Source organism: Microcaecilia unicolor, chromosome 12 (genome assembly GCF_901765095.1).
Source record: "Microcaecilia unicolor chromosome 12, aMicUni1.1, whole genome shotgun sequence".
NCBI classification, from domain to species: Eukaryota; Metazoa; Chordata; class Amphibia; order Gymnophiona; family Siphonopidae; genus Microcaecilia; species Microcaecilia unicolor.
In genome coordinates this window covers 108,531,748-108,556,837 of record NC_044042.1, presented here as the reverse complement: position 1 = coordinate 108,556,837, position 25,090 = coordinate 108,531,748, and the positions used below count along the sequence as shown (strand labels likewise).

The window sequence follows — 25,090 nt, the reverse complement described above, 5'->3', positions numbered from 1 at the left end:
GAAGCATGGTTGACAAAGGAATTGGCCCTAACAGATTCGGCGGGTCCGCTGGTAATCGAGCGCGCACATCGCGTGGGAAGGAAGTTGGAGATAAATGCCAAGCCCAGGGTAGTAGTGGCAAAAATCTTAAACTACAAACACAAGCTTGAAATTCTCCAGGGCTTTAAGATACGGAGAGATTCATTGAAATATGGAGGACAGAATATACTGATTTTTCAGGATTACACTCAAGTAGTACAGGAGCAGAGAAGAAGATTCCATCCTATTTGTTCAAAGCTGGCAGCAAAAAAGATAAAGTTCGCTCTGCAATATCCCGCGAAATTACGGGTGCAAGTGCAAGATCGATGGCAGACTTTTCAAACAGCAACAGAAGCTGAGAAAAAGCTTAATGAACACCACATATTGGCTGAGTCCTGACTGTTAATAGTCCTTAATGGTGGAATTGAGAAAAGCTGTCTAATACCTGGTCTCTACTTGTTGTTAACGGAGAATTGGGAATGGAGGGCGGCAAGAATTACAGACACCAGCAGAGAGGTGCAAAAGAATCTGTTGGATCTGTTTGAAACATTTTAGAGTTTTTGGGATAACCACTGGTTAATATTAATTATTAGTTTTGAACTACTTTTAAGTTTCACAAGTGTAGAGCAGATCTTTACGTTGAATCTGTTCAGGTCTGGTGGATGAAAGGGGAGGAAATTGCATCATTATGGCTGGCAAAATAATGAATGAAAAATCAAGATAAATGGCAGCCCTCTCAAATACTTGAGGCAACATGCTGGTGGAGTGAAGCATTACACGTTCCACTGAGAGGGAGCGGGGGAGGCTTTTCACCAACGGGCTGGCCAGCTGTTGAAGAGTTTAACTCGAGACTGGATGCTTGTAGAATATATGATTATCATTAACAGTGCAGTGTTGGCGAGATGATATGTTCTAAATGGTTAATTTGTTTACCGGGTTTCTAATCAGATGGCATTTATTGCTATGAAAGGGTTTAAGAAAATCTAATAATATTCAAAGGTTACAGCATTGTGGGATTGAGAGATGGTGTCTGCCCGCCCTGGTACAGGTTCCTAGGGGGCAGGGGAGATCGGGAGAAATGTTAAAAAGGTTTTGTTTGGCAAGTACATATCTGTGGGAGTTTATTTGCAGAACATAATGTGTATAAAAATGAGACGGAGTAGAAAGGGAGAGAAGGGGTGGATCACTAATTTGGCTCAATATGAAGGAGGTATATTACTTAGGAATAGTATTGGTTGGTTGGGTGCGGGATGAGGGGGAGGTGTTAATAGTGACCAAGATCTCGCAGAGGGATAGTAGGGGAACGAAGGGGAGTTTGGTTGGGATGCTTTGGGGAGGGACGGGAAGGGGGGTGGGAGGGATACCCAGAAAATGTGCGCCAAACAGGAAGAAAAAGATTGAATTTTATGAAAAAGCAAATTATTATGATGTGTGTGTTATTGAGGATTTTGAGATCTTATATGGGGGGGACTGGAGGCTGGGCTGGTTCCCCCTGGACATGATGTTAAGTAAATGGGGTTAATTATTACTACCTGTAGAAAACATGGTTAAGATAGTTACGTGGAATGTGGGGGGTATTCATTCCCCCATAAAAAGATCTAAAATACTGCAGTACCTACAACGTATTAAGGCAGATATAGTGTTTCTGCAGGAGACGCATTTGTTGGAGAATGAACATGCTAAATTAGCAAAATGGTGGGTGGGGGAGTGTGTGGCTTCGGCGGCAGTGGGCCGCAAAAGAGGTGTGGCCATTTTAATCAGAAAAGGGGTGGCAATGCAAATTAATAACATAGTGAAAGACCCAGATGGACGCTATATTTTCTGCCGGGCGACAATAAACAGACAGCAGTTGCTCCTGGGAAGTATATATGCCCCAAACCAGCTTGACCTAAAATTTTATAAGAACTTAGTAGCGATTTTATCTAAGATAGAATCTATACCTTTGATGTTAGGGGGAGATTTTAATACGGCTTGGAATCCTCAGTTGGATAAATCTAATCCCCCGCCAGGGCACGGGTCATTGAAGATGAGGGGATTGCCAGATTTCTGCTCAATACTTGACCTTATAGACGTGTGGCGAGTCCTCCATCCGTTAGAAAGGGAATATACGCATCAGTCTAGAGCGCACGAAACTCATTCTAGGATTGACTACTTGTTGGTCTCGCGAGAGAGTTTCTCAGATGTAGTTGGAGCGGAAATTGGCCCTTGCATAATTTCAGATCACGCAGCGGTGTCAATGTCATGGAAAAGGGGGATTCAAGAGGGGAAAGGTAGAGGTTGGTCTTTTCCTAGCTATCTTTACAAAGATGGAAAATTTAGGGAGTTTCTTGTAAATAAGTGGAATGACTATTCACATAATAATGAAGAGATGAAAGATAGGGCTACTTTATTTTGGGAGGCTGCAAAAGCTGTTTTGAGGGGGGACATAATAAGTTATGTTAGTCATCACAAGAAGGCCAGAGATAATGAAATTTTACGCTTGGAAAAACAATTAATTGGTCTACGAAAAGAATTTGGAAGGCAGCCCACTCACCAGATTAGACAAAACATTATAAATGCCCAGACTGCGTTGAATACTTTACTACATGACAGGGCAGTTAAGTCGCAGGCATATTATAAATTTCAACTTTATAAACATGGGAATAAAGGGGGCAAAATGCTGGCGAAGCTGATTAATTCCAAGAATATGTCCAGACATATATTAACCATTAGAGATGGAGAGGGTAGATTACGGCATGCAGATAAGGAGATAAGAGATGTTTTTCAAAGGTTTTTCCAGCAACTATATAATCCAGGAGAGGAGAGTGGCCTTAGTGAAGCACTTTATTTGGAAAATGTTCTACTACCACACATAACGCAGGAAGAACGTAAGGTCTTGAACGCTCCCATAAGTAATGATGAGGTGAGCTGGGCCATAGGAAGTTGTAAGCTAGGTAAAGCCCCGGGCCCAGATGGCTTAAGGGCAGAATTTTACAAAGTGCTGGGGGATTCCATAGTGCCATCTTTAACTGAGGCATTTAATTCTTGGGCGGAACAGGGCCAGCTACCAAAACACCTCAATTTAGCCCAGATAATAGTACTGCCTAAACCAAAAAGAGATCACACCCTGGTAACATCTTATAGGCCAATTTCGCTTCTTAACCAGGAAGTAAAGTTATTTGCAAAAATTTTGGCGAACAGGTTGGGTCGAGTGCTTCCAGGTGTCATCCATGAGGCACAAGTGGGTTTTGTTCAGGGGAGGTCGGTAACACGGAACCTTAGATGTATTTTAGCCTCCCTAGAATGTTTAGAGAGCACAGGTGACCCGTCCATTATGATCAGTTTTGATGCCGAAAAGGCATTTGATCGGGTGGAATGGCCTTTTTTGTTTTCTACCCTAGGAAAATATGGATTTCAGGGGTGGTTTATGAGGGCGATAGCAGTATTATATGAAGCGCCGCGAGCTAGGCTGTGGGTGAACGGGATGCATTCTGAAGTATTTAACGTTCAGCGGGGTACTCGGCAGGGCTGCCCGCTTTCACCCTTACTTTTTGTATTATATATGGATCCTCTGATCCGCGATATTTACTCTTGTAGGACAATTAGTGGGGTGAAGTTTGGAGAACGAGAATTTAAAGTGGCAGCCTTTGCGGATGACCTGCTAATGGTGCTTACTAACCCCAGAAAGTCACTAGGAGACTTGTTGGAAATATTTTCAGAATTTGGGGCATACTCAGGATTTAAAATTAATTATGACAAATCAGAAGCGCTGGCTATAACGGCAGAGACACGTAGATCATGGGTGGGACAGTTTCCACTGCGATGGGTGGAGAACTCCTTTCGCTATCTGGGTATAAAACTGACTGCAAGGACAGTGGAATTACATAGAACCAATATACAATGGTTGTTAGAGAAAACAAAACAGCAATTGGATGCTTGGAAGGCACTAACACTGTCACTGTCAGGTCGACTGTGCTTGGTACGCATGGTTATTCTCCCTAGATGGCTATATGTAATGCAAACATTGCCAATAAGACTATTACAGAAAGAGATACGACTGTTCTATCGTTTGGTGACGAGGTTTTGCTGGGCATATAAAAAGGCAAAGATCCGAATGCCCTTACTTTTGGGGGGGTGGAAGCAAGGTGGTATGGGATTGCCTAATATTAAATTATATAACACAGCATGTAACTTGAGACAAGTACGTGATTGGATATGTTTCTCTGAATACCATACACCCATGGGCATAGAAAGGGAATTGTTTAAACCCTACCAACTGGTTTCGTTGTTGCATGGGGATGGGGCTACACTGGCACAACTGGGAGGTAAATCTGTTCTTCTGGGACCTGTACGGGATGCATGGAGATTCTTGGGGAAACTTTTGGGAGGCGATCCACAGGTGTCAGAACTCTTAACGATTAGAGGGAATCCTATGTTTGGACCCGGACAGGAAAATCCAGTATTCGTGCGGTGGGAAGCACATGACTTCAATAACTTGGGGACAGTGGTAAGCCACACAGGAGAGCTTAGACCTTTAGACCATCTGATCCCTCAAGAGTCCATTCGGTGGGGTGACACCTTTGCACACTGCCAGTTGAGGCACTATGTTCACTCACTCAATAAGGCGGCACTTCAGTTTCGCTTGGGAGAGAGAATTTTAAACCTGTTTGCCGAGGTCTCTAGTGAGGCCCCCTCCATTTCTAATCTACAAAAGAAACTCTGGGCATTAATGCCTGAAAGGGAGCTGACTCAGCTTAAGAGACGTTGGGAGGTAGATGTAGGCCAGGATCTAGCATCTTGGGATATTGCAGCGCATCTTAAGAATATTACACAATTAACTACTAGTGCAGGATATAGAGAGTGCGCATACAGAGTTATACACAGAGCATACTTTTCACAAGTTCAGCTATTTCGAGCAGGTGGAATACAGACACCCACTTGCTTGAAGTGCAACTTAGCTGATAATTCTTTATATCATGGGTTTTGGGGATGTCCGCTCATAAGATGTTTTTGGAAGAGGGTGGTGGCATTCCTTTCTCTCATGATGCCGAAAAGTGTACAGGGAACACCAGCCCAGGTGGTGCTTGATTGTCCAGACACATTCAAAGGGCTTGGAGCGGGTGAAGCCTTGCTGTGTCGTAAGCTTTGCTTGATAGCAAGAAAGTGCATCTTGCAAAAATGGGCCTCACAGGACAAGCCAGAATACTGGCACTGGCGAAATCAAGTGCATCAGGTAATTACTTGGGAAGCTCAAGAGGCTAGAGGTTCTTATAAACGTAAGCTCCGATTTCTTGGAATTTGGAACCCATACTTGGCCAAGATAACACAAAAGGGAAGAAGTCTAATCCTTAATAAATTATGAATAATATTATACTTAAGGCTGGTGCACTGTGGGGAAAACATTATATGGGGATATAAGGAGGGTGGGAGGGGTAGAGGAAGGGAGGGGGGTATATGAGTTCAAATATAATGCAAGCGACTTAGGAAGTTAGGGTGATATATCAGCAGAATTTACCGTGCATATGTTGGTTTGATATCAGTGGTTTTGTATTTTGCTATTATTAGGTATAGATTCGATATCACCAGATGGCTGTTTGTTTGTTTCTTTGCTTAGTTAAGTCAGTACTGACAATCGTTGGAATATAAAAGTTAACATAGAACGTAGTTAAGGGGGGGGGGGGGAGATGGGGATAAAAGTTATAAATATTTGATGGCTGTAAGCAATGCAGTATTTTTGAAATGTGGTACCACTGAGTCCAGTTAAATTGTATGGAAGCTGCTATGTTAAGGCGGATTTGTACTTTTTGATGTGTCATCAATAAAAACCATTGAAACATAAAAGGACGAAACAAGGCTACGGAACAAGGGAGCAGAAGGAAGAACAAAACCGGGCACTTCCAGAACAACAGGGAGACGACGAACCTCGCTGGAAGCCGATTCCAATTTGGAAGCCCATGCTTGAGATCACGGTATGTGCTTTCCCCAGACAAAACACCATGCTTAAGATCATGGTACGGTATGTGCTTTCCCCTGACAAAATGCCCTACCAGAACACAAAGCAGTCAAGAATACGTTCTTAGCTTTCACATTGTGGGAAGAACTGCACCATATAGATCTCTGCTCTCCACAAAAAAAAAACAAAAACGGACACTGAGGGCATAGGAAGGAAAGAAAAAAACAGCACATACACACTCTCTCACTCTTACCAGGCTATAATGAGCAACTGACCTGCCACCCTTTCACTTTCTTTCACACAGACACACACACACTTACACTGTCTCTATCTCACACCCACACGCACCCACACACATATACACACTCTCTCATACAGACACACAAACATGCCTCAAATGGTTCAGCTGTCCTATGTAAAATTTCAGTGCTGTCTCCATTTTCACCCTACCCTTACACACACTCTTTCACACAGACACACACACACACACACACACACACACACACACACTTTCTCTGTGTCACACACACACAGACACATATACACACTCTCACTCTCTCTAAAACCTTGCTAGAACCCGTTTCATTTGTTTACGAACGGGCCTTTTTTACTAGTGTCTAAATATTTGAATCATATCGCCCCTATCCCTCCTTTTCTGTTCGGTATATTTATTCAGTTTGAGTCTATTCTCAAGTGTCGTGCAAACCCCACATCATTTTTGCTGCTTTTCTTTTAACTGCTTCTTCTTACATCCTTGCGAAATACATCCTCCAAAACTGAACAAATACTTCCAAGTGGGGCCTTACCAACGACTTGTACAAAAGACCCAGTACAGAGATCAATTGGGGATGATCAGCACTTAACCATCTGAGCCAGTGGACCGGGATTGTACAACATGGCCGCCTTGGCTGGGGAAAATTTGTGGGAATTACACTTTCCTTGTCATCAACAGCAGATGAATCCATTAACTGATGGGTTGTATCCGCCTACCAGCAGGTGGAGATAGAGAACACTGAAAGCACATGGTGTTCCAGGACGCCCAACCCCCTCTGTCTCCCAGCAGGTGTGGACGTCGCCTCTCAGCTCCTGGATTTCTGCCTGGGGTGGCTCCTGTGCTTTGCCAGTAGAGCAGGGGGTGTTGTGGCTGATGGTGCCCACTTTAAAGGCATACTTGGTTTTCCCTGTCCCTGCCTTACCCCATTCCCCCTCCTCCTGGAGTTCCTCTGTGGCTGCCTGCCTCTAACTTTCCTCACAGTAAAAAAACAAAAAAAACAGAGGCTTTCTCCTGAGCTCCTGGTTCCGTGCAGCTTGACCACAGCTCGTTTGACTCGGTCTCCTGAGGTGAGAGCGGTGCCCAGCTCCTCCAGGGAGGTTCCCGCTGACAGCGCTCTCTGCGGGGTAAGTTTTGGCGCGAAGGCACCATTTTTTCTGTATTTGATGGCTGCTGAAGGGGTTAAGCGCTGCTCCCACTGTGGGAAACGCAGATCAGCAGCAAGGCTTTGCAGCACATGCTGCCTAGATGCTAATGCTGGCACGAGCATTCCGGGCGGTGATTCTTCCTGCCCGCTGGAGTTGGCAGTGGCCGCCATCTTGGAGGCGCCGCGTGACTTGACCCTCGCGGTTGCGGAGGGGTCTGAGTGCAGGTGGTCACCTCGTTTCAAGGTTTGTAGAGGAGCTTTTGCCTCCGCTTCCCCCAATGTGGGGGCGGATGTACAGGGTGAGTTTTTCTCCCCTGAATTTGTGCTGCTGATGCATAAGGCTTTTATGTTCAAAAGAGCACTGCCTGAGGCTCCTGACAATTCCTGTCGGTCTGGGTTGCCTCCGGTTCTTTATAGCCCAGCATCTGCTGGAGACTTTATTTCTTCCCCCGAGCTTTTGGCTGACACTAAGCGTAGGCGAGTGAATACCCCGTCTGAGGGAGACTCTTCACTCTGTTCTCCCCCGTGGTCTAGTTTCAGGGAGTCTGAGGGGTCTGGCAGGCCCTCACGGACTGATGATCCAGATCCTGCTTGCCACAGGAGTTGGATGATCCTAAAGTGTTTCGGATTTTCCACCGCGACGAGCTGCCAGCTTTCATTTCTGATGCCTTACAGGCCCTTTGTATTGAAGATCCTGACGAGGGCACTGCCTCTTCTATTAATCCTAGGATGGCTAGCACTAAGAATCCTTCTCTGGCTTTTCCCATGCATGCTTCCATCCAAAAGCTTATTTCAGCTCAATGGTCTGACCCTGAGGGTCCCTTGAAGGTGGCCAGGGCTATGTGTCACCTTTACCCCCTGAAGGAAAATCAGTTGACCCTCTTTGGGATGCTTTAGTCATGGCTGAGACTAAAAAGACTACTCTCCCAGTGGAGGGAGGGGTCGCTTTGAAAGATATGCAGGACCGGTGGCTGGAATCTGCACAGAAGCGATCTTTTGATATCTCGGGCCTTTCCTTACGGGTGGCTATTTGCAGTTCCTATGCAGCTTGGGCCTGCCTTTCCTGGTTGCAGCAGGCGGTTGAGCAGCCCGCCGATGGAGCGGGTTCTCTCGCTGAGGTCGGCCCGCGTATGGAGTCTGCCCTGTCTTTTTTTGGCTGATGCCCTTAATGATCTCTCTCTCTCCTCAAACACTAGCTGACTACTTCCGTGATAAAGTGCAGAAGATAAACCTTGAATTCACTTCCAAGCCTTCTCCTCCCTGTGACTTCTTAACCCACAACCAACCTAACCTGGCCTCCTTCTCCTCCTTCCCTGAGATCACCAAAGAGGAAACTGCTCGCCTTCTTTCTTCCTCTAAGTGCACCACCTGTTCCTCTGATCCCATTCCCACCAATCTGCTTACCAACATCTCTCCTACAGTTAACCCCTCAATCTGTCACATCCTCAACCTCTCTCTCTCCACTGCTACTGTCCCTGACACCTTCATGCACGCTGTAGTCACACCACTTCTCAAAAAACCATCACTTGACCCCACCTGTCCCTCCAACTACCGCCCCATCTCTCTTCTACCCTTCCTCTCCAAATTACTTGAACGTGCTGTCCACAGCCGCTGCCTTGACTTCCTCTCCTCTCAGGCCATCCTCGACCTGCTTCAATCCGGCTTTCGCCCACTACACTCAACAGAAACAGCACTCTCTAAAGTCTGCAATGACCTGTTCCTTGCCAAATCCAAAGGTCACTATTCTATCCTCATCCTCCTCGACCTATCTGCCGCCTTCGACACCGTCAATCATAATTTACTTCTCGACACACTGTCCTCATTCGGGTTCCAGGGCTCCGTCCTCTCCTGGTTCTCTTCGTACCTTTCCCAATGCACCTTCAGAGTATTTTCTAATTGCTCTTCTTCCACCCCCATCCCACTCTCTGTTGGGGTCCCTCAAGGATCTGTCCTTGGACCGCTTCTTTTCTCGATATACACCTCTTCCCTGGGCTCGTTGATCTCATCACATGGTTTCCAGTACCATCTATATGCTGATGATACCCAGCTTTACCTCTCCACTCCCGACATCACAGTTGAAACCCAGGTCAAAGTTTCGGCCTGCCTTTCAGACATCGCTGCCTGGATGTCCAACCGGCATCTGAAACTGAACATGGCAAAGACTGAGCTCCTTGTCTTTCCACCCAAACCCTCTTCTCCTCTTCCCCCACTTTCTGTCTCTGTTGACAACGCCCTCATCCTCCCCGTCTCTTCAGCCCGCAATCTCGGAGTCATTTTTGACTCCTCCCTCTCCTTCTCTGCCCATATCCAGCAGACAGCTAAGACCTGTCACTTCTTCCTCTATAATATTAGCAAAATTCGCCCATTCCTCTCTGAACAGACCACCCGAACCCTCGTCCACTCGCTCGTTACCTCTCGTCTTGACTATTGCAACCTTCTCCTCGCTGGCCTCCGGCTTAGCCACCTATCCCCCCTGCAATCTGTCCAAAATTCCGCCGCACGTCTTATCTACTGAGTAAAATATTCTCTCATATCACCCCTCTCCTCAAGTCGCTTCACTGGCTCCCGATCCACTACCGTATACAGTTCAAGCTTCTCCTATTGACCTTCAAGTGCACTCAATCTGCAGCCCCCCATTACCTCTCTACCCTCCTCTCCCCATATGTTCCCACCCGTAACCTCCGCTCTCAGGACAAATCACTCCTTTCTGTACCCTTCTCCACCACCGCTAACTCCAGACTCCGCCTCGCATCACCTTATGCCTGGAACAGACTTCCTGAGCCCATACGCCATGCGCCCTCGCTGCCCATTTTCAAGTCCTTACTCAAGGCCCATCTCTTCTCCCTTGCTTTTGGTGCCTAACCACCTTCCCATTCCTGATACCTACACTGACTACATAGTTTTTACTTTTAGATTGTAAGCTCTCTTGAGCAGGGACTGTCCTTCCCCATGTTTAAACTTGTACAGCGCTGCGTAACCCTGGCAGCGCTATAGAAATGCTAAGTAGTAGTAGCTTCGGCTAAGCAGATGTCTGTGGCGGTTGCTGCCCGCCGCCTTCTTTGGCTCCGGCATTGGGCTGATGACATGGCCTCTAAACAAAGGCTGGTGAGGTTACCCTTTCGAGGCCTTCTTTTATTTGGGGATGATTTGGAGAAGATTGTTAAGGACCTAGGGGATTCTAAGTCCCAACGGTTGCCTGAGGATAGGCCGAGGCCTTCTTCCAAAAGTCCTTCTTTTCCCTCCTCTTCCAGGCCACGTTTTTGCGGGGTTTGGTCAACGTACCCGTTTCCCGCAGAGGAGCTCCTTTTGTTCGGACAAACACGCGGCGTCAGCGTCTGGGCAACGGCCAGGAGTTCAGGGGCATCCTCTACAATGATGGGGCGCTGGTCCACTCGTCGGTTCCCACAGTAGGGGGTTGTCTCTCCCTCTTTTTCGAGGAGTGGACCAAGATTACTTCGGATCAGTGGGTCCTAGAGCTGATCAGAGAAGGTTACCGGCTAGAATTTGCTGTCCCAGTAGGAGACGTGCTTTTGGAGTCCCGATGCGGCACTGCCATCAAGTGGGCGGCAGTATTTGAGACTTTGCAGGTGGTGCCTCAAAAAGGCGGGTCGTTCAGACCTATCCTCAACTTACGCAGAGTCAACGAGGCCTTAGGTGTGCGACACTTCCGCATGGAAACCCTGTGCTCCGTCATTGCAGCGGTACAGCCAGGAGAGTTTCGCACATCTTTGGACCTCAAGGAAGCATACTTGCATATTCCAATCTGGCCGCCGCATCAGCGGTTTCTCCGGTTTGCTGTATTGAGCCAACATTTCCAGTTTTGTGCCTTGCCTTTTCTCGGACTTTTTCCAAAATCATGGTGGTAGTGGCTGCCTTTCGCAGGCGAGAGGGTATCAGAGTTCACCCTTATCTCGACGACTGGCTCATCAGAGCGGATTCGGCAGACAAGAGTCTGGTTGCCGCATCTCAAAAAAGATATAGTGGAATTAGAAAAGGTGCAGAGAAGGGCAACGAAAATGATAAAGGGGATGGGACGACTTCCCTATGAGAAAAGGCTAAAGCAGCTAGGACTCTTCAGCTTGGAGAAAAGACAGCTGAGGGGAGATATGATAGAGGTCTATAAAATGAGTGGAGTGGAACGGGTACATGTGAAGCATCTGTTTATGCTTTCCAAAAATACTAGGACTAGGGGGCATGCGATGAAGCTACAATGTAGTAAATTTAAAACGAATCTGAGAAATGTTTTCTTCATTCAACGTGTAATTAAACTCTGGAATTCATTGCCAGAGAATGCGGTAAAGGCGGTTAGCTTAGTGGAGTTTAAAAATGGTTTGGATGGCTTCCTAAAGAAAAAGTCCATAGACCATTATTAAATGGACTGGGGGAAAATCCACTATTTCTGCGATAAGCAGTATAGAATGTTTTGTACTTTTTTGGGATCTTGCCAGGTATTTGTGACCTGGATTGCCCACTGTTGGAAACAGGATGCTGGGCTTGATGGATCTTTGGTCTTTCCCAGTATGGCAATACTTATGTACTTATGTAAAATGTGCCTAGTAAAATGCGCTGCGTATGCCTTGTAGCGCTATAGAAATGCTAAATAGTAGTAGTAGTAACTAGGAAATGCATTTTGCAGTCATGGATGGTTACTCAACTGCCTACTTGGTGGACGACAAGGAATTATGGGAGGCGCGTTCTGATGACTAGAATAGTTATATTCAACACATCAAGGGGGGGAAAGGCTTAATCTGAACACTATAAATTGTTTGGATCAGCAGGGATTTTCTGACACCTAGCTCTTTAGTATTAAATACCTTTTCTCTCATAATGCCATATCCTTTCAAGATCACTGGAAGCCATAAGAAACCAGGCTGAAGATGGTAGTAGTTATATAACCTTTGGATGGTTGGGGTGGAAGGGTGGGGTTTGTCTTGTATTTGGGTACTGGTCTTGTAATTTTCAGAAAATAAGGAATTATTATGGTGGTCTAAAGAGGGGGATGGGAGTGATATCCATGAAGTTCAATATTTTCCAAATGTATATTTACTGATTGTAACCATGTTAGTTTATTACTCAGTTGGGTCAGTAAAAATGTTTAAACTGCTTTCAGGAGGTGGAGGAGTGGCCTAGTGGTTAGGGTGGTGGACTTTGGTCCTGGGGAACTGAGGAACTGACCTCAATTCCCACTTCAGGCACAGGCAGCTCCTTGTGACTCTGGGCAAGTCACTTAACCCTCCATTGCCCCATGTAAGCCACATTGAGCCTGCCATGAGTGGGAAAGCGCAGGGTACAAATGTAACAAAAATAAAATAGATACTATTGGAGATTCTACATGGAATGTTGCTACTATTGGAGGTTCTACATGGAATGTTGCTATTCCACTAGCAACATTCCATGTAGAAGGCTGCGCAGGCTTCTGTTTCTGTGAGTCTGACGTCCTGCAGGACGTCAGACTCACAGAAGCAGAAGCCTGCGTGGCCACATTGGTGATCTGCAAGGGCCGACTTCTACATGGAATGTTGCTAGTGGAATAGCAACATTCCATGTAGAATCTCAAATAGTAGCAACAGTGGAGGAGTGGCCTAGTGGTTAGGGTGGTGGACTTTGGTCCTGAGTAACTGAGTTCGATTCCCACTTCAGGCACAGGCAGCTCCTTGTGACTCTGGGCAAGTCACTTAACCCTCCATTGCCCCATGTAAGCCGCATTGAGCCTGCCATGAGTGGGAAAGCGCGGGGTACAAATGTAACAAAAAAAACCCCACCGTTTTCCCATAATACAAGAATTCTCTTGAATTTGTGTAAGGTTTTGTACACATCAATTCTCTAGTCTTTGACGCATCTCATATGATTTTACTTCTTTTTCCATAATTAAGTGTAACAAAACAATTATTTAGGACAAAGACGTGTTGAAAAAATTAAGAGATGTGATAAACCCTATTTTTTTCCTTTTGTTTTTAGATCAAAGGAATGAACTGGTGGCTTTGATCCCGTACAGTGACCAGAGACTACAGCCCAGTCGAACGTAAAGTTGTTTTTTTTTTTTTTTTCATTTTCTTATGTTTCTCCTGACTGTTTGTGGAATGACTGCAGTGATCAGTTGTTTGGCTCATGTTTATCGAGTGCATTGTAGTGGGGAAAGGATGATTAGTCTAAGGGCCCTGGTACACTAGTGTTTTGCGTGCTAACTATGTAGACGCCCATAGGAATATGGGCATCTACACGGTTAGCGTGCACTTTTGTAAACGGGGCTTAAGTGTGGAAATCAAAAATCCACACGGGAGGGGAGAGAATTTCTGACTGTAGTCTTGCCTGAATTGTAGGCATGGTGGTGTCTTCTGGAGTTTTGCTAAGGCTACTAATTTCCCCCTCTCCAGAGTAATCCATTAAGTTGGTGGTGTTGGACTTTCAGTTGATTTTCTTTAAACCATCTTTATATGGTTTCACAAGCTTGCAAGAGTGCTGTTAGTCGGTCTCAAGCCATTGGCAGCTCTGCATAATCAATTTTATTGATCTGAGACATTTTTATATGCTCTTAAAGTGCTGAGGGCTGAAAAGCAAGTCTTAACATAGGCAGCAGCCATGCAAGCTCACCTTCACCAGAGCTCTATGGGTGCATTGGGTGTGTGATCACCCTCAAAGCTTACCCCTCCCTAGACGCAATGATTGGAAACTTTATGTTCACCAGTTGTCTTTGAAAGTTGGCTATGCTGCCTTCTCCATATTGCCCCCACTACAGAGTAGAAGCAGTGCAAGACCCCCTTCCCTGTACATCAGATGCCCGTTACATGGGTAACAGCAGTGGAAGGTACATAAGACAGACGGGTCAGTTTACCACAGACACTGCTTCCAACCACATCTTGAGCTGAAGTTAAGCTCTGCTGGTCCAGTAACTGCTCTAGGCTCAAAGCTTGCTGGTGACTTGTGATGTAGACACCTGAATAATGGGAACCAGCGGGCCCCCCTCTGCTCGCATTTTATTTCACATTTTGGCCACAAAACTTTAGCAAAGCCCCGATACAGACTGGAAAGGAGACTTTCTGCCAAACTGCCCAACCTTTCCTCCCAGATATACAAAGTTGAGCAGCATGGGTGGGATACCACAGGGAATGGTCTGAGCCCAGGGTTTCAATCCCAGCTTCACATCATTGGTGTGTCTGCCTCTTTAGCCTATGACTGTAGTTGTCACTCGGCAGCCCTTTTGAGGGGCTGGAGGGTGGGGTTATGCTCTTTAAACTCAAAGGCTTCCCTCCATTGCTGTCCTGCAGGAAGCTGTACGTCTCTCTTGCTGTGGTGATCTGCCTCCTGCTCTCCTCTCTGGCCATCTTCTTCCTCTTCCCGCGTTCTATTGTTGTGACTCATGCAGGGCTGAACTCCTCCGTGGTGACTCTTGCCACCTCCTCGCAGAGTATCAACCTCAGCACCACGGTAAGAGCCTACACTCCCTCCCTCCCCTTGAGTTCTGAAAATGTGTTTGCTTGGGGCTTTACCCGAGTTGATTAAATATGGCTCAGAGCACTGATCTGCCCTACAGTGGTAGAAGGAAATGTCCATTTATGCTGAAATAGGTGCTTCTCTGTAATCTCAGTTAATTTCCCACTATTATGTGTATTGGACTTCTGCATAGCCCCCAGGATTCCCAATATATCATTACAGAGATAAGAAGCATAACATGTCGTTAGTTTTCCCATAAATCAGCCAGAATGGACTGACTTCCTTCTGCTGTTGCAGGGCTGTGGTGCTACTTGGCTTTTATTGGCAAATTAATCCAGTACATCTGTAATAGTCAAATGACAATTCCAGGGTTCTACCCTTGAAATTTCTGTACTATTGAAGGATGTTTTGCCCATGACTAGGTACAGACATATTTGACTTTGTGATAGGTGGTTTTTTACTGTAGTCATGTGATCTTTGTTCCATTGCAGCCCTGTGTGTTTCTCCCAAATGCTGATCAGTAAAGCATTGTGTGTGTGTGTGTGGGGGGGGTTAATCTGGTTTTTCGTTCTTTGGTATCTGCATACTGTAGCCTTGAGTCCATATCCTGTTGTAAGCTTTTTCCCCTTCTCCTTATGAATGCATTCCTTATCTTTTTTTTTTTTTTTAATCTTGTGGTTTCGTTCCAAGAATGTGCTGAACATATCAAACGGAAACTTCCATGGCATCGGTGTGACACAGCTTGATGTGGAAGTTCTGCTCGTAGCAACGGTGATTGGCAAGTCCAGTACCAGCAATGTGACGAGTGTAGGACCTTTGGGCACCAGCCAGGTAAACCAGTCCGCTCTCGAGATGGGGAGGACTCCTGTTTTTACTCGGACTCCGTTCTGCCTGATTGCACTTAGCTTCTCTCTTTCCTCATGAGCAAGAGTTGGAAAAGACACTTTTAGGCAGTTTCTCATGGTCTGTTTTATTAATTTTCTTTTCTATTAATAGATCTATTACACAGTTAACAGCACCATAAAGGACAACACTACATAGTAAGTGGATCTTGTCTCCTTGCTCTGATTCTGGAAATATTCCTAAGAATTCCCATTTCTCCACCCACTCTGCGGCCCATGCAAAAAGCCTCCACTGTGAAATTAGTGCTACAAAACTACCACAGCATGCTTTTACTACCACACAAAAATCGCAGTAATGAGCAGCTCATTGCTAAATGTCACCCTTCCTGTTGGCGCTTGAGCGGTGATTGGAACACAAACTGCAGGCAAGCATGCTGTGGCATTTTTGCATCACCCCTCCCCCCCCCCCCCCCCAATAAAAATATCCCATCTATCTTTTCGTAATAAAATAAAAAGTCCATGGTGTCTAGCCCCTGCCCTTGTCCTCATACTTTTAAAATGAGGCAGGAGCGGTGCCGTCATCTCAAATGGTGGCATCCTGCTCCTCAACTAACCCTTCTACGTTGCCCTGGATCTGGTGAAGTTTCCTCCACACAACAGCATCAGAATTGTTCATGACCATTACCATGCACGTTAATGTCTGCAATCATGTTTTCAGCACGAGTTAACTTCTGCACTGAAACTATTTCTGCATTGCTCAACCTGTAGAACCTGCTTTCTGAATGGGCCCCTCTGTTGGATTATGGGCTCTTGCTACACTCTTCCCTCATGTCCACGTGTTTTAAGCTGGTGTCGGCAACTTTTTTCAATGGCTTTGGACTGTGTGGGTCCTTATGCGTTGAGCAACTTGATCAAAGATGCTGTTTGCCAGCTCTGGGATGGAAAGTCTGCCTACCAGTTTTTAACACCTGCTCTGTTTGATATTCAAGCTGGGTAAGGGATCAAGTTTGGTCTTTGATAACACAATTGAACCTGAACATAGGGGCCCAGGGTTATAGTGACAGGCTCAGGACCACAGTCTGTCAGAGCTGGAGGTCTAAATTCCTGAGTCTTTGTAGTTCCCAATTTAAGGCTTTATATATATTAAGAACCCACTGGGGATTCTTGTTCTAGTAGTTTTCTCCTCAGTCGGAACCAGAACTGAGATCTGCTGCTGTGAGTCTTCATTCACAAATATCGATTTCCCTTCCGATGTTAATCATAGTAATAACAGTCCTTGGCCAGGGGCAGTGGGCCAGATGTCAGACAAGACTCAATTGTCCCAGGCACCACATCAAATACCAAAAAGCAGGCAAATGTGACACCTCTATGGGAGAGCACTGTATCGATGACGTTTTTATAGTTAACTAGTAAAAAAAGGCCCGTTTCTGGCTCAAATGAAACGGGCGCTAGCAAGGTTTTCCGTGGAGTGTGTATGTTTGAGAGAGTGTCTGTGAAAGTGACTGTGTGAGAGAGAGAGTGAATGTGCAAGTGTGTGTGTGACAGCGTGAGATTGGTTGTGAGTGTGTGTGTATGTGAGAATGAGTGTGTGCGAGTGCTTATGTGAGACAGTGAGTGTTCTCCCCTTTCCCAGGTCTCAGGACACCCCCCCCTCTCTGTGGTCTGAGGACCCCCCCCTTCCCCCCTCTCTGTGGTCTTAGGGACTCCCCTCTCTGTGGTCTTACGGATCCCCCTTCCCCCCCCCCCTCTGTGGTCTTAGGGACCCCCCTTCCCTCCTCTCTGGTCTTAGGGTCCCTCCCTCCACTCTCCATACCAGCGACCCTCCTCTTGCATGCCCCCCCCCCCTGCAGCCACCCATGTCCATCCACCGTCCTGTCCCCCTGCAGCGTCCCTCCTGTCTCCCCTGGCCCCCCTGCAGGCACCCATCTGGTCTCAGGACCCCCAACCCTCCTCTCCCCCCTGCAGCCACGCATGTGCAGTGGCCCTCCTCTCTACTTCCCCCCCCCCCCCCTCGGCGCATCACCAAAGCCCCTTGCCACCTGCAGCCGGCAATACTAACGCTGTCCATCCGCTGCTGCTTCTCGTGTTGAGCAGCAGCAGGCGGTACAAAAAAAAAAAGGGAAAAGATTTTGTACCTGAAACGCGGCTCCGTAGACAGCCATCTGGCATTGGCTGTCGTCTCTGCAGCCACTCCTCCTCTCCCCTCTGACATCGATGCGCTCCTCCGGGGTCTTCCTCCAGGGGCAGTGACATCAGAGGGGAGAGGAGGAGCACCTGCAGAGACGACAGTGAATGCCAGATGGCTGTGAATGGAGGCATGTTTCAGGTTTACTTTTTTTTTTTTTCTTTTTTTACCGGCCGCTGCTGCTCAACAGGAGAAGCAGCAGCAGCCGGACAGCGTTAGTATTGGGTGGGGAGGGTGTTGATTTGGGGGGGGGGGGGGGTAGGGGGTTGGATGATGCGGTGGGTGGAGGGGCTTGGGTGATGTGCCGAGGGGGGGGGGGGAGGGTAGGGGCTTGTGTGATGGGATTCGTTGAGTGGGTTGTCGTCACAACGGACGCCTGCTTGACGGGCTGGGGAGCCCACTGCCTGGAACGGACAGCGCAGGGGCTCTGGTCTCCTGCAGAGACTAAATGGTCCATCAACCTCCTGGAGCTCCGAGCCATTCGGTTGGCGCTTCTAGAATTTCTCCCGGTACTGGTGCTGAGGCCTGTACGGGTCCTGTCGGACAATGCCACGGCTGTGGCCTATGTCAATCGCCAGGGAGGTACCAGGAGCGCCCCTCTAGCCAAGGAGGCCATGAAGCTATGCCTGTGGGCGGAAGCGAATCTGGAACAGCTGTCGGCGGCCCACATTGCGGGAATCATGAATGTCAAGGCGGACTTTCTCAGTCGCCATACCTTGGATCCCGGAGAGTGGCAACTGTCTGCTCGGGCATTCTTGGACATCACGAAACGCTGAGGCCGGCCGAGCTTGGATCTGATGGCGTCCTCGGCCAATTGCCAAGTGCCGCGTTTTTTCAGCAGAGGACGGGACCCTCGATCTCTGGGAGTTGATGCTTTTCTCCAGCAATGGCACGCACAGGAGCTTCTCTACATGTTCCCGCCCTGGCCCATGATGGGCAGGGTGCTAGGCCGGGTGGCAAAGCATCCGGGCTGGGTGATCCTGGTGGGTCCGGATTGGCCCAGACGTCCCTGGTATGCGGACTTGGTCAGACTCTCGGTGGACAGCCCTCTGCGGCTGCCAGCGGAGCAGGGCCTCTTACATCAGGGTCCCGTGGTGATGGAGGATCCCTCCCCCTTTGGTCTTACGGCCTGGCTATTGAGCAGAAGCGGCTGAGGAAGAAGGGCTTCTCAGACAAGGTCATCGCAACTATGCTGAGAGCGAGGAAGCACTCTACTTCCACCACTTACGCCAGGGTTTGGCGTACCTTTGCGTCGTGGTGTGGGGCAGGCTCTATATCGCCCTTCACTGCTCCAATATCTTCAGTGTTGGCGTTCCTGCAAGAGGGGCTGGAGAAAGGCCTGTCGCTCAGTTCGCTGAAAGTCCAGGTGGCGGCTCTAGCTTGCTTCAGGGGTCGTCTGAAGGGGGCTTCCCTGGCTTCACAGCCAGATGTGGTACTCTTTCTCAAAGGAGTTAATCACCTGCGCCCCCCTCTGCACTCGATAGTGCCTACGGGGAATCTCAATCTGGTACTACAGACCTTTCAGAAGCCGCCCTTCGAGCCCTTGCCAAGGGCATCGCTGAAGGACCTGACGTTGAAAGCAGTCTTCCTGGTGGCTATCACATTAGCCAGAAGAGTTTCCGAGCTCAAGGCGCTGTCATGTAGAGAACCGTTCCTGCGATTCACTGAGGCAGGAGTATCGATTCGCCCAGTGCCTTCCTTCCTGCCCAAGATTGTTTCTCGCTTCCATGTGAATCAGCAGCTTTACCTACCCTACTTTCGTAGGGAGGATTACCCAGAGGAGTACCCTGCGCTCAAATACCTGGATGTTAGACGGGTCATCATCAGATACTTGAACGTGACCAATGATTTCCGGAAGTCGGATCATCTGTTCGTGCTGTTCGCAGGCCCTCATAAGGGTCTGCAGGCATCTAAGCTTACAGTGGCACGTTGGGTCAAGGAGACGATCGCGTCAGCTTATGTGGCGGTGGGGAAGATTCCACCTATTCAGCTGAAGGCGCACACTACTAGAGCACAGGCAGCCTCGATGGCAGAGTCCAGATCTGTCTCCTTGGAAGAGATTTGCAGAGCGGCTACTTGGTCGTCGGCTCATACCTTTTCACGAGATTACCGCTTGGATGTGGCTGCTCGGGCCAAGGCCCAGTTTGGGGCTTCAGTGTTCCGTTCAGGGATTTCCATGTCCCGCCCTGGGTGAGTACTGCTTTGGTACATCCCACCAGTCTATGGATTGATCGGCTTGATGATAGGGAAGGTAAAATTATGTATCCTACCTGATAATTTTCTTTCCCTTAATCATAGCCGATCAGTCCATAGCCCCTCCCAGATATCTGTATTGTTTGTGTTCTGGTTATATTTCAGGTTCAAGTTCAGTCTTCATTTCCTGTTCACGAGGACTTCATGTTCAAGTTCTTCCAATTGAAGTCTCTTCGAGTTGAGACGATTTTGTGTTACAGTGAGCTGCTGCTTCCTCTCCCCCCGTTTCGGCGGTGGCTGGATTGATAACTAAATTATGCCGGCGCCCCCTTCCGCTTCGTGCGGCTGTAGGGTAGCTTTGTATCCCTCCCGCTTCGGCAGTGTTAGGGTAAGCCAGCTCCTCCCGCGGTTGCGGTAGCAGGATAAGCCAGTTCCCTCCGCGTCGGTGGGTGTGGTTTCCCGCCCACCGCCCCGGCGGTGGTGCGCTGGAATATTTCCCCTCCCCCGCTTCAGCAGTGGTGAGCTGGGCAGAGTGTCCCTTTGTGGGTGTAATTCTCTAAGTGCTGAGTCCTCTAAGTGCAGATGGAGCTTTGATATCGACATACTGGGGAATTTCCTGCAGCACATGACCACATATAGGGAGGCAAAAGATTGCTCTCTATCTCCACCTGCTGGTAGATGGACACAACCCACCAGTCTATGGATTGATCGGCTATGATTAAGGGAAAGAAAATTATCAGGTATGATACATAATTTTACCTTAGCACATCCCACTAACCAATCCATCTACCTTCCTATACCAGCACATCTGACTTCTGTCCTATCAATTATCAGTTCATACCCTAATTCCTAGAATAGCAGTTACGCCACCCTACCTGACTCTGAGTCAGTTATGCTGTCTTCACCCACCTACTAGAAACTTCTCTCCCACCATACCTTCTGTCACAAATTCCATGCCCCCCTCCTCAAGCTATTTCAGCATTTTTTTATATCATGTATCCAAACTATAACTAAGCCATTTGTCTATACCAGCTGACCTGTGGTTGAGATAGCAGACTGTTCTCAACTTCCCCTTTTCACTATCTAGATATAATGTGGTTTCAAACTGTATGAAACACAGGAAATCTTGACCCAAATATTAATATAAATCTAAATATCCATTAAAGTTATCTTAATTACCATTCTGTATGCATGCACTTATCTTCTAAAAGCTTATAACGAAGTTCACAATAAATTCTTAAGCTGTCTTGTGCAGTATCTTGCCCTTAACATTGGTCAGCAAAAATACAGAGAAAAAAAATTTTTTTCCTATTCTCGTGACGTACCTTCCTTCCCAAGGTCTTTTATAACTGTCTCCCGCCCATACACATGTCTCAGTAAAAGGTCCACTTCCTCTTCTCCCATCACTTGCCCAACAAATCCAGTCTAGTTAGGAGTGTGGGGGTCGCATATTTGTCCTTGCACAATTTCACAAGGCCACCCTGCAGCCTGATCTAGTTAGCAAGGATTGAAAACACACAAAAATTAGGGGGGAGGGATGAAAAAAAATCTTACAGGTAAGCCTTGTTTCATTATTCAGACCATACAAACATTAAGGGTCCAACCCCCCCTCCCCCAAGTTCCCTACACTCCATATGCTATATGATGAACACTGAGAGACTTTGATGTGATGGTTTTGTATTTCTCAGTGACTTTTTTTTTTTCTTTCCCTAGTTTATTTATCATTTACAAAAACAAACAGCAGAACATCAATAGCCAAGATAACATTTACCCCAGTATTCAAAAGAACAAAGAGGCATAAAACATACTGTGATTATTTCCCAGTGACTTAACCAGCTCAGACCAGGGGGTATGAATGATTCTTTATGAATGACACAATCCAAAGCTTAGAATTTTTTTTGTAATTTTTTTCCAGGGGATTGTACAATTTTAGATATTTTGTCTAAGCTTTTGAGTTTCTAATTTATTGTTGTATAAGCAGCTTTCTGCATTGCACATGGCAGTTGTAGGATAGCTTGTATTCCTTGGGGGCTGGAATTGTGGAAGTTCTTTTTAATAAAAGAAATCAAAGGAAAAATTTAGAGGACATTCTATTTCAGTGAAAGCTGACAGTGTAAATGTGAAGACGGTGGTGATATTTGCTGAATGGAAGTAACATCCCTGTTTTTATTTATTTATTTTCTCTCCAGCAATATTTGTACCTGGTCTAAAATCAAAGTTCACAATGTGTTGCTGCATATACAGTAAGTCTTGTCTCATTCTGTTCTGGGGTTGTGGGTGGGATTTTGGGTGAATGTTAATTTGTAACATAGTAGATGACGGCAGAAAAAGACCTGCACGGTCCATCCAGTCTGCCCAACAAGACAACTCGTGTGCTACTTTTGTGTATACCCTACTTTGATTTGTACCTGTGCTCTTCAGGGCACAGACCATATAAGTCTGCCCAGCACTATCCCCGCCTCCCAACCACCGGCTCTGGCATAGACCGTATAAGTCTGCCCAGCGCTATCCCTGCCTCCCAACCTCCAGTCCCGCCTCCCACCACTGGCTCTGGCACAGACCGTATAAGTCTGCCCAGCGCTATCCCTGCCTCCCAACCTCCAGTCCCGCCTCCCACCACCGGCTCTGGCACAGATCGTATAAGTCTGCCCAGCGCTATCCCTGCCTCCCAACCTCCAGTCCTGCCTCCCACTACCGGCTCTGCTATCCAATCTCGGTTAAGCTCCTGAGGATCCTTTCCTTCTGAACAGGATTCCTTTATGTTTATCCCACGCATGTTTGTAAACTGCTGAGCTCCACGTCACTGTTCCTGTCGGAAACCTAGCGCTTGTTGCAGGTAGATACAACATTCCACGCTTCCCCCAAATCTATCTGGATGCTACAACCTGCAGTATTTTTTTTTCCAGTAGATTTGTTGCTCTAAAAAGTTTGTACGAATGGGGCTTTCCCATGGCATCAAATTATAGCATCATCTGATGCCATATTACATATGTGAAAGTGACTTGAGAGGCAGCAGAGATTCCTTGTGTTATGAGGATCACAATTTGCTTTCCTGAGTTGCTCGGCTTCATGTGCCATCTGGGTTGGGAGTCCACATCCTTTGCATTCATGTCAGGGTGATTGTGTGTGCGCCCCTCCCCCCCCCCCCCCCCCACACACACAATCACTGCCACAGTCCACAATTTGGTAAGGGTTCACCTGAGCTGCCCAGTCACCCCCCCCCTTTCTTTAGTTGGTTTAACAGGAGCAGTAGAATCCCGACAGTTGTCTGCTTCAATCCTTGTTCTGAAGTACAGATAATGTCCCTACGGCTTCGTTGTACAGTTCTTCCTATTAACATCTGCTCTTTTAAGGTACTTTAATTAGTATCTAAACTCTGCTCTAAATGGTGATAAAAGCCAGCTGGCTCTTTAATGCGATGGGAGTGAATCTCATTCATAAGCCAGGGCATGTTACAGACTAGAGTTTCTGCATTTGTCCTATTTTATTGCAAGTTTTCAGTACTTGAGGATTTTCTATACACAATACAGAATAGTTACTGGTCATGGACACTTTTAGAAATACCACACTTGTGTTCGTATCCTTTCCAAAAAGTAGGGTAGGACACTGGAAACCCACAAGGAGCCTAAGAGAAGTCTCCGCTCAAAATAAGAGGTTTATTGATAAATTACCACAGTTGAACAGACTCAACACGGAGCTGTGTTTTTTGACGAAGGTAGCCTGCTGTCCAGTAGTTTGGTGCTGTACTTTATATTCAATTCCAAATCTTATACACCCCGTGGCTGAAGAAACTTTTTCCAAAGGTGTTGAAACTTTAAATTTTAGCAAACAGAATTAAAAAAAATCATACATCCCAATCAAGTAGGATTTATGCCAGGTAGACTTATCAGTGATAACACACGTCTGTTTCTCCATATCTCTTACATGGCTGGCTCTTGTCAGGAACCATTAGTGGCCCAATCTCTAGACGCAGAGAGAGCCTTCGATAGGGTAGAATAGGGACTACTTGTTCACAACCCTGAAATGGTTTGGTTGTCCCCCTGAATTTCTAAATAAAATAAAAACATTATATGCCAATCCTATAGCCAGAGTTATTACAAATAATTCACTGTCAGACAAAATCACTCTTAAACGGGGCACTCGGCAAGGCTGTCCCCTCTCCTAATGGCAGTAAGAGCCCATAGTGCTATAAACGGTATTGTTTATAGAGATCTTGAAGTCAAATGCTCAGCATATGCTGCTGATGTGCTGTTGTACCTCTCTGATCCTTGTAGGTCAATACCTGAGCTTCTTTGAGTTATTAATACATTTTCATATTTTTCTGGCTACAAAATCAATCAACAAAAGACTGGGCTTCTCCCACTAAACTCTTATGCTCTCCCTGATATCGCAAATTCCTTTGGTTTGGTCTGGGCCTAGGAATTGATCTGTATACCTCTTTGGCTGATACCATTCAATATAATACTGAGGCAGTTCTTAATTTCCTTAAGCTATTATTGCATTATTGGCATACCCTTTCTCTCTCCTGGTGGGGTCGCTTTGAAACTATTAAAATGATGAGATTTCCTAAAGTCAACTACATTCTCAGTATGCTCCCCATAATGTTCCCGCTATCTTTCTATTCTCAACTAGATAAGCTGTTAAGTAGTTTCTTATGGAGGAGTAAAACACCCAAAATAGCTATTAGAAAACTTAAAAGGACTAAGGAGACTGGAGGTATATTGTTCCCAGATTTTCTCAACTATCACAAATCCTTTATTTCTCAACGAGGTTGCAACTGGGTTTTCCAAAAGACTGACTATAAACCAGTTTGGTTATCATTTGAAGAAGTTATGGTGCATCCATTTGCTCTCCCAGTGTGACTCTCTTCTAGTTCCTTACCTTCTCAGAACATTGACCCTATAATCTCTGCCACTGTTAAATCACTCCTGGAGATGGATAAATTGCTTACTATATCTCTTTCATTGTCTTTCTTCATGTCACTATGGTATAATCCATATATATTAATAAACTTTCCTTTCTTTTGGAAAGAATTGATTGATAAAGGAATATGGACTCTCTCAGATACAAT

The 25,090-nt window shown here is 46.6% G+C and overlaps 1 protein-coding gene across 1 annotated transcript in view; it reads left to right on the top strand.

The window, feature by feature from the left end:
- The window catches only part of LOC115481350 (transmembrane protein 106A-like), a 42,347-nt gene that overhangs the window by 13,490 nt on the left and 3,767 nt on the right, over positions 1-25,090 (top strand). Inside the window, exons 3-7 of the mRNA XM_030220417.1 lie at positions 13,327-13,390; positions 14,634-14,793; positions 15,490-15,630; positions 15,796-15,839; positions 22,209-22,262. Coding sequence (XP_030076277.1) covers positions 13,327-13,390; positions 14,634-14,793; positions 15,490-15,630; positions 15,796-15,839; positions 22,209-22,262 — 463 coding nt within the window. The remainder of the gene's footprint in view (positions 1-13,326; positions 13,391-14,633; positions 14,794-15,489; positions 15,631-15,795; positions 15,840-22,208; positions 22,263-25,090) is intronic.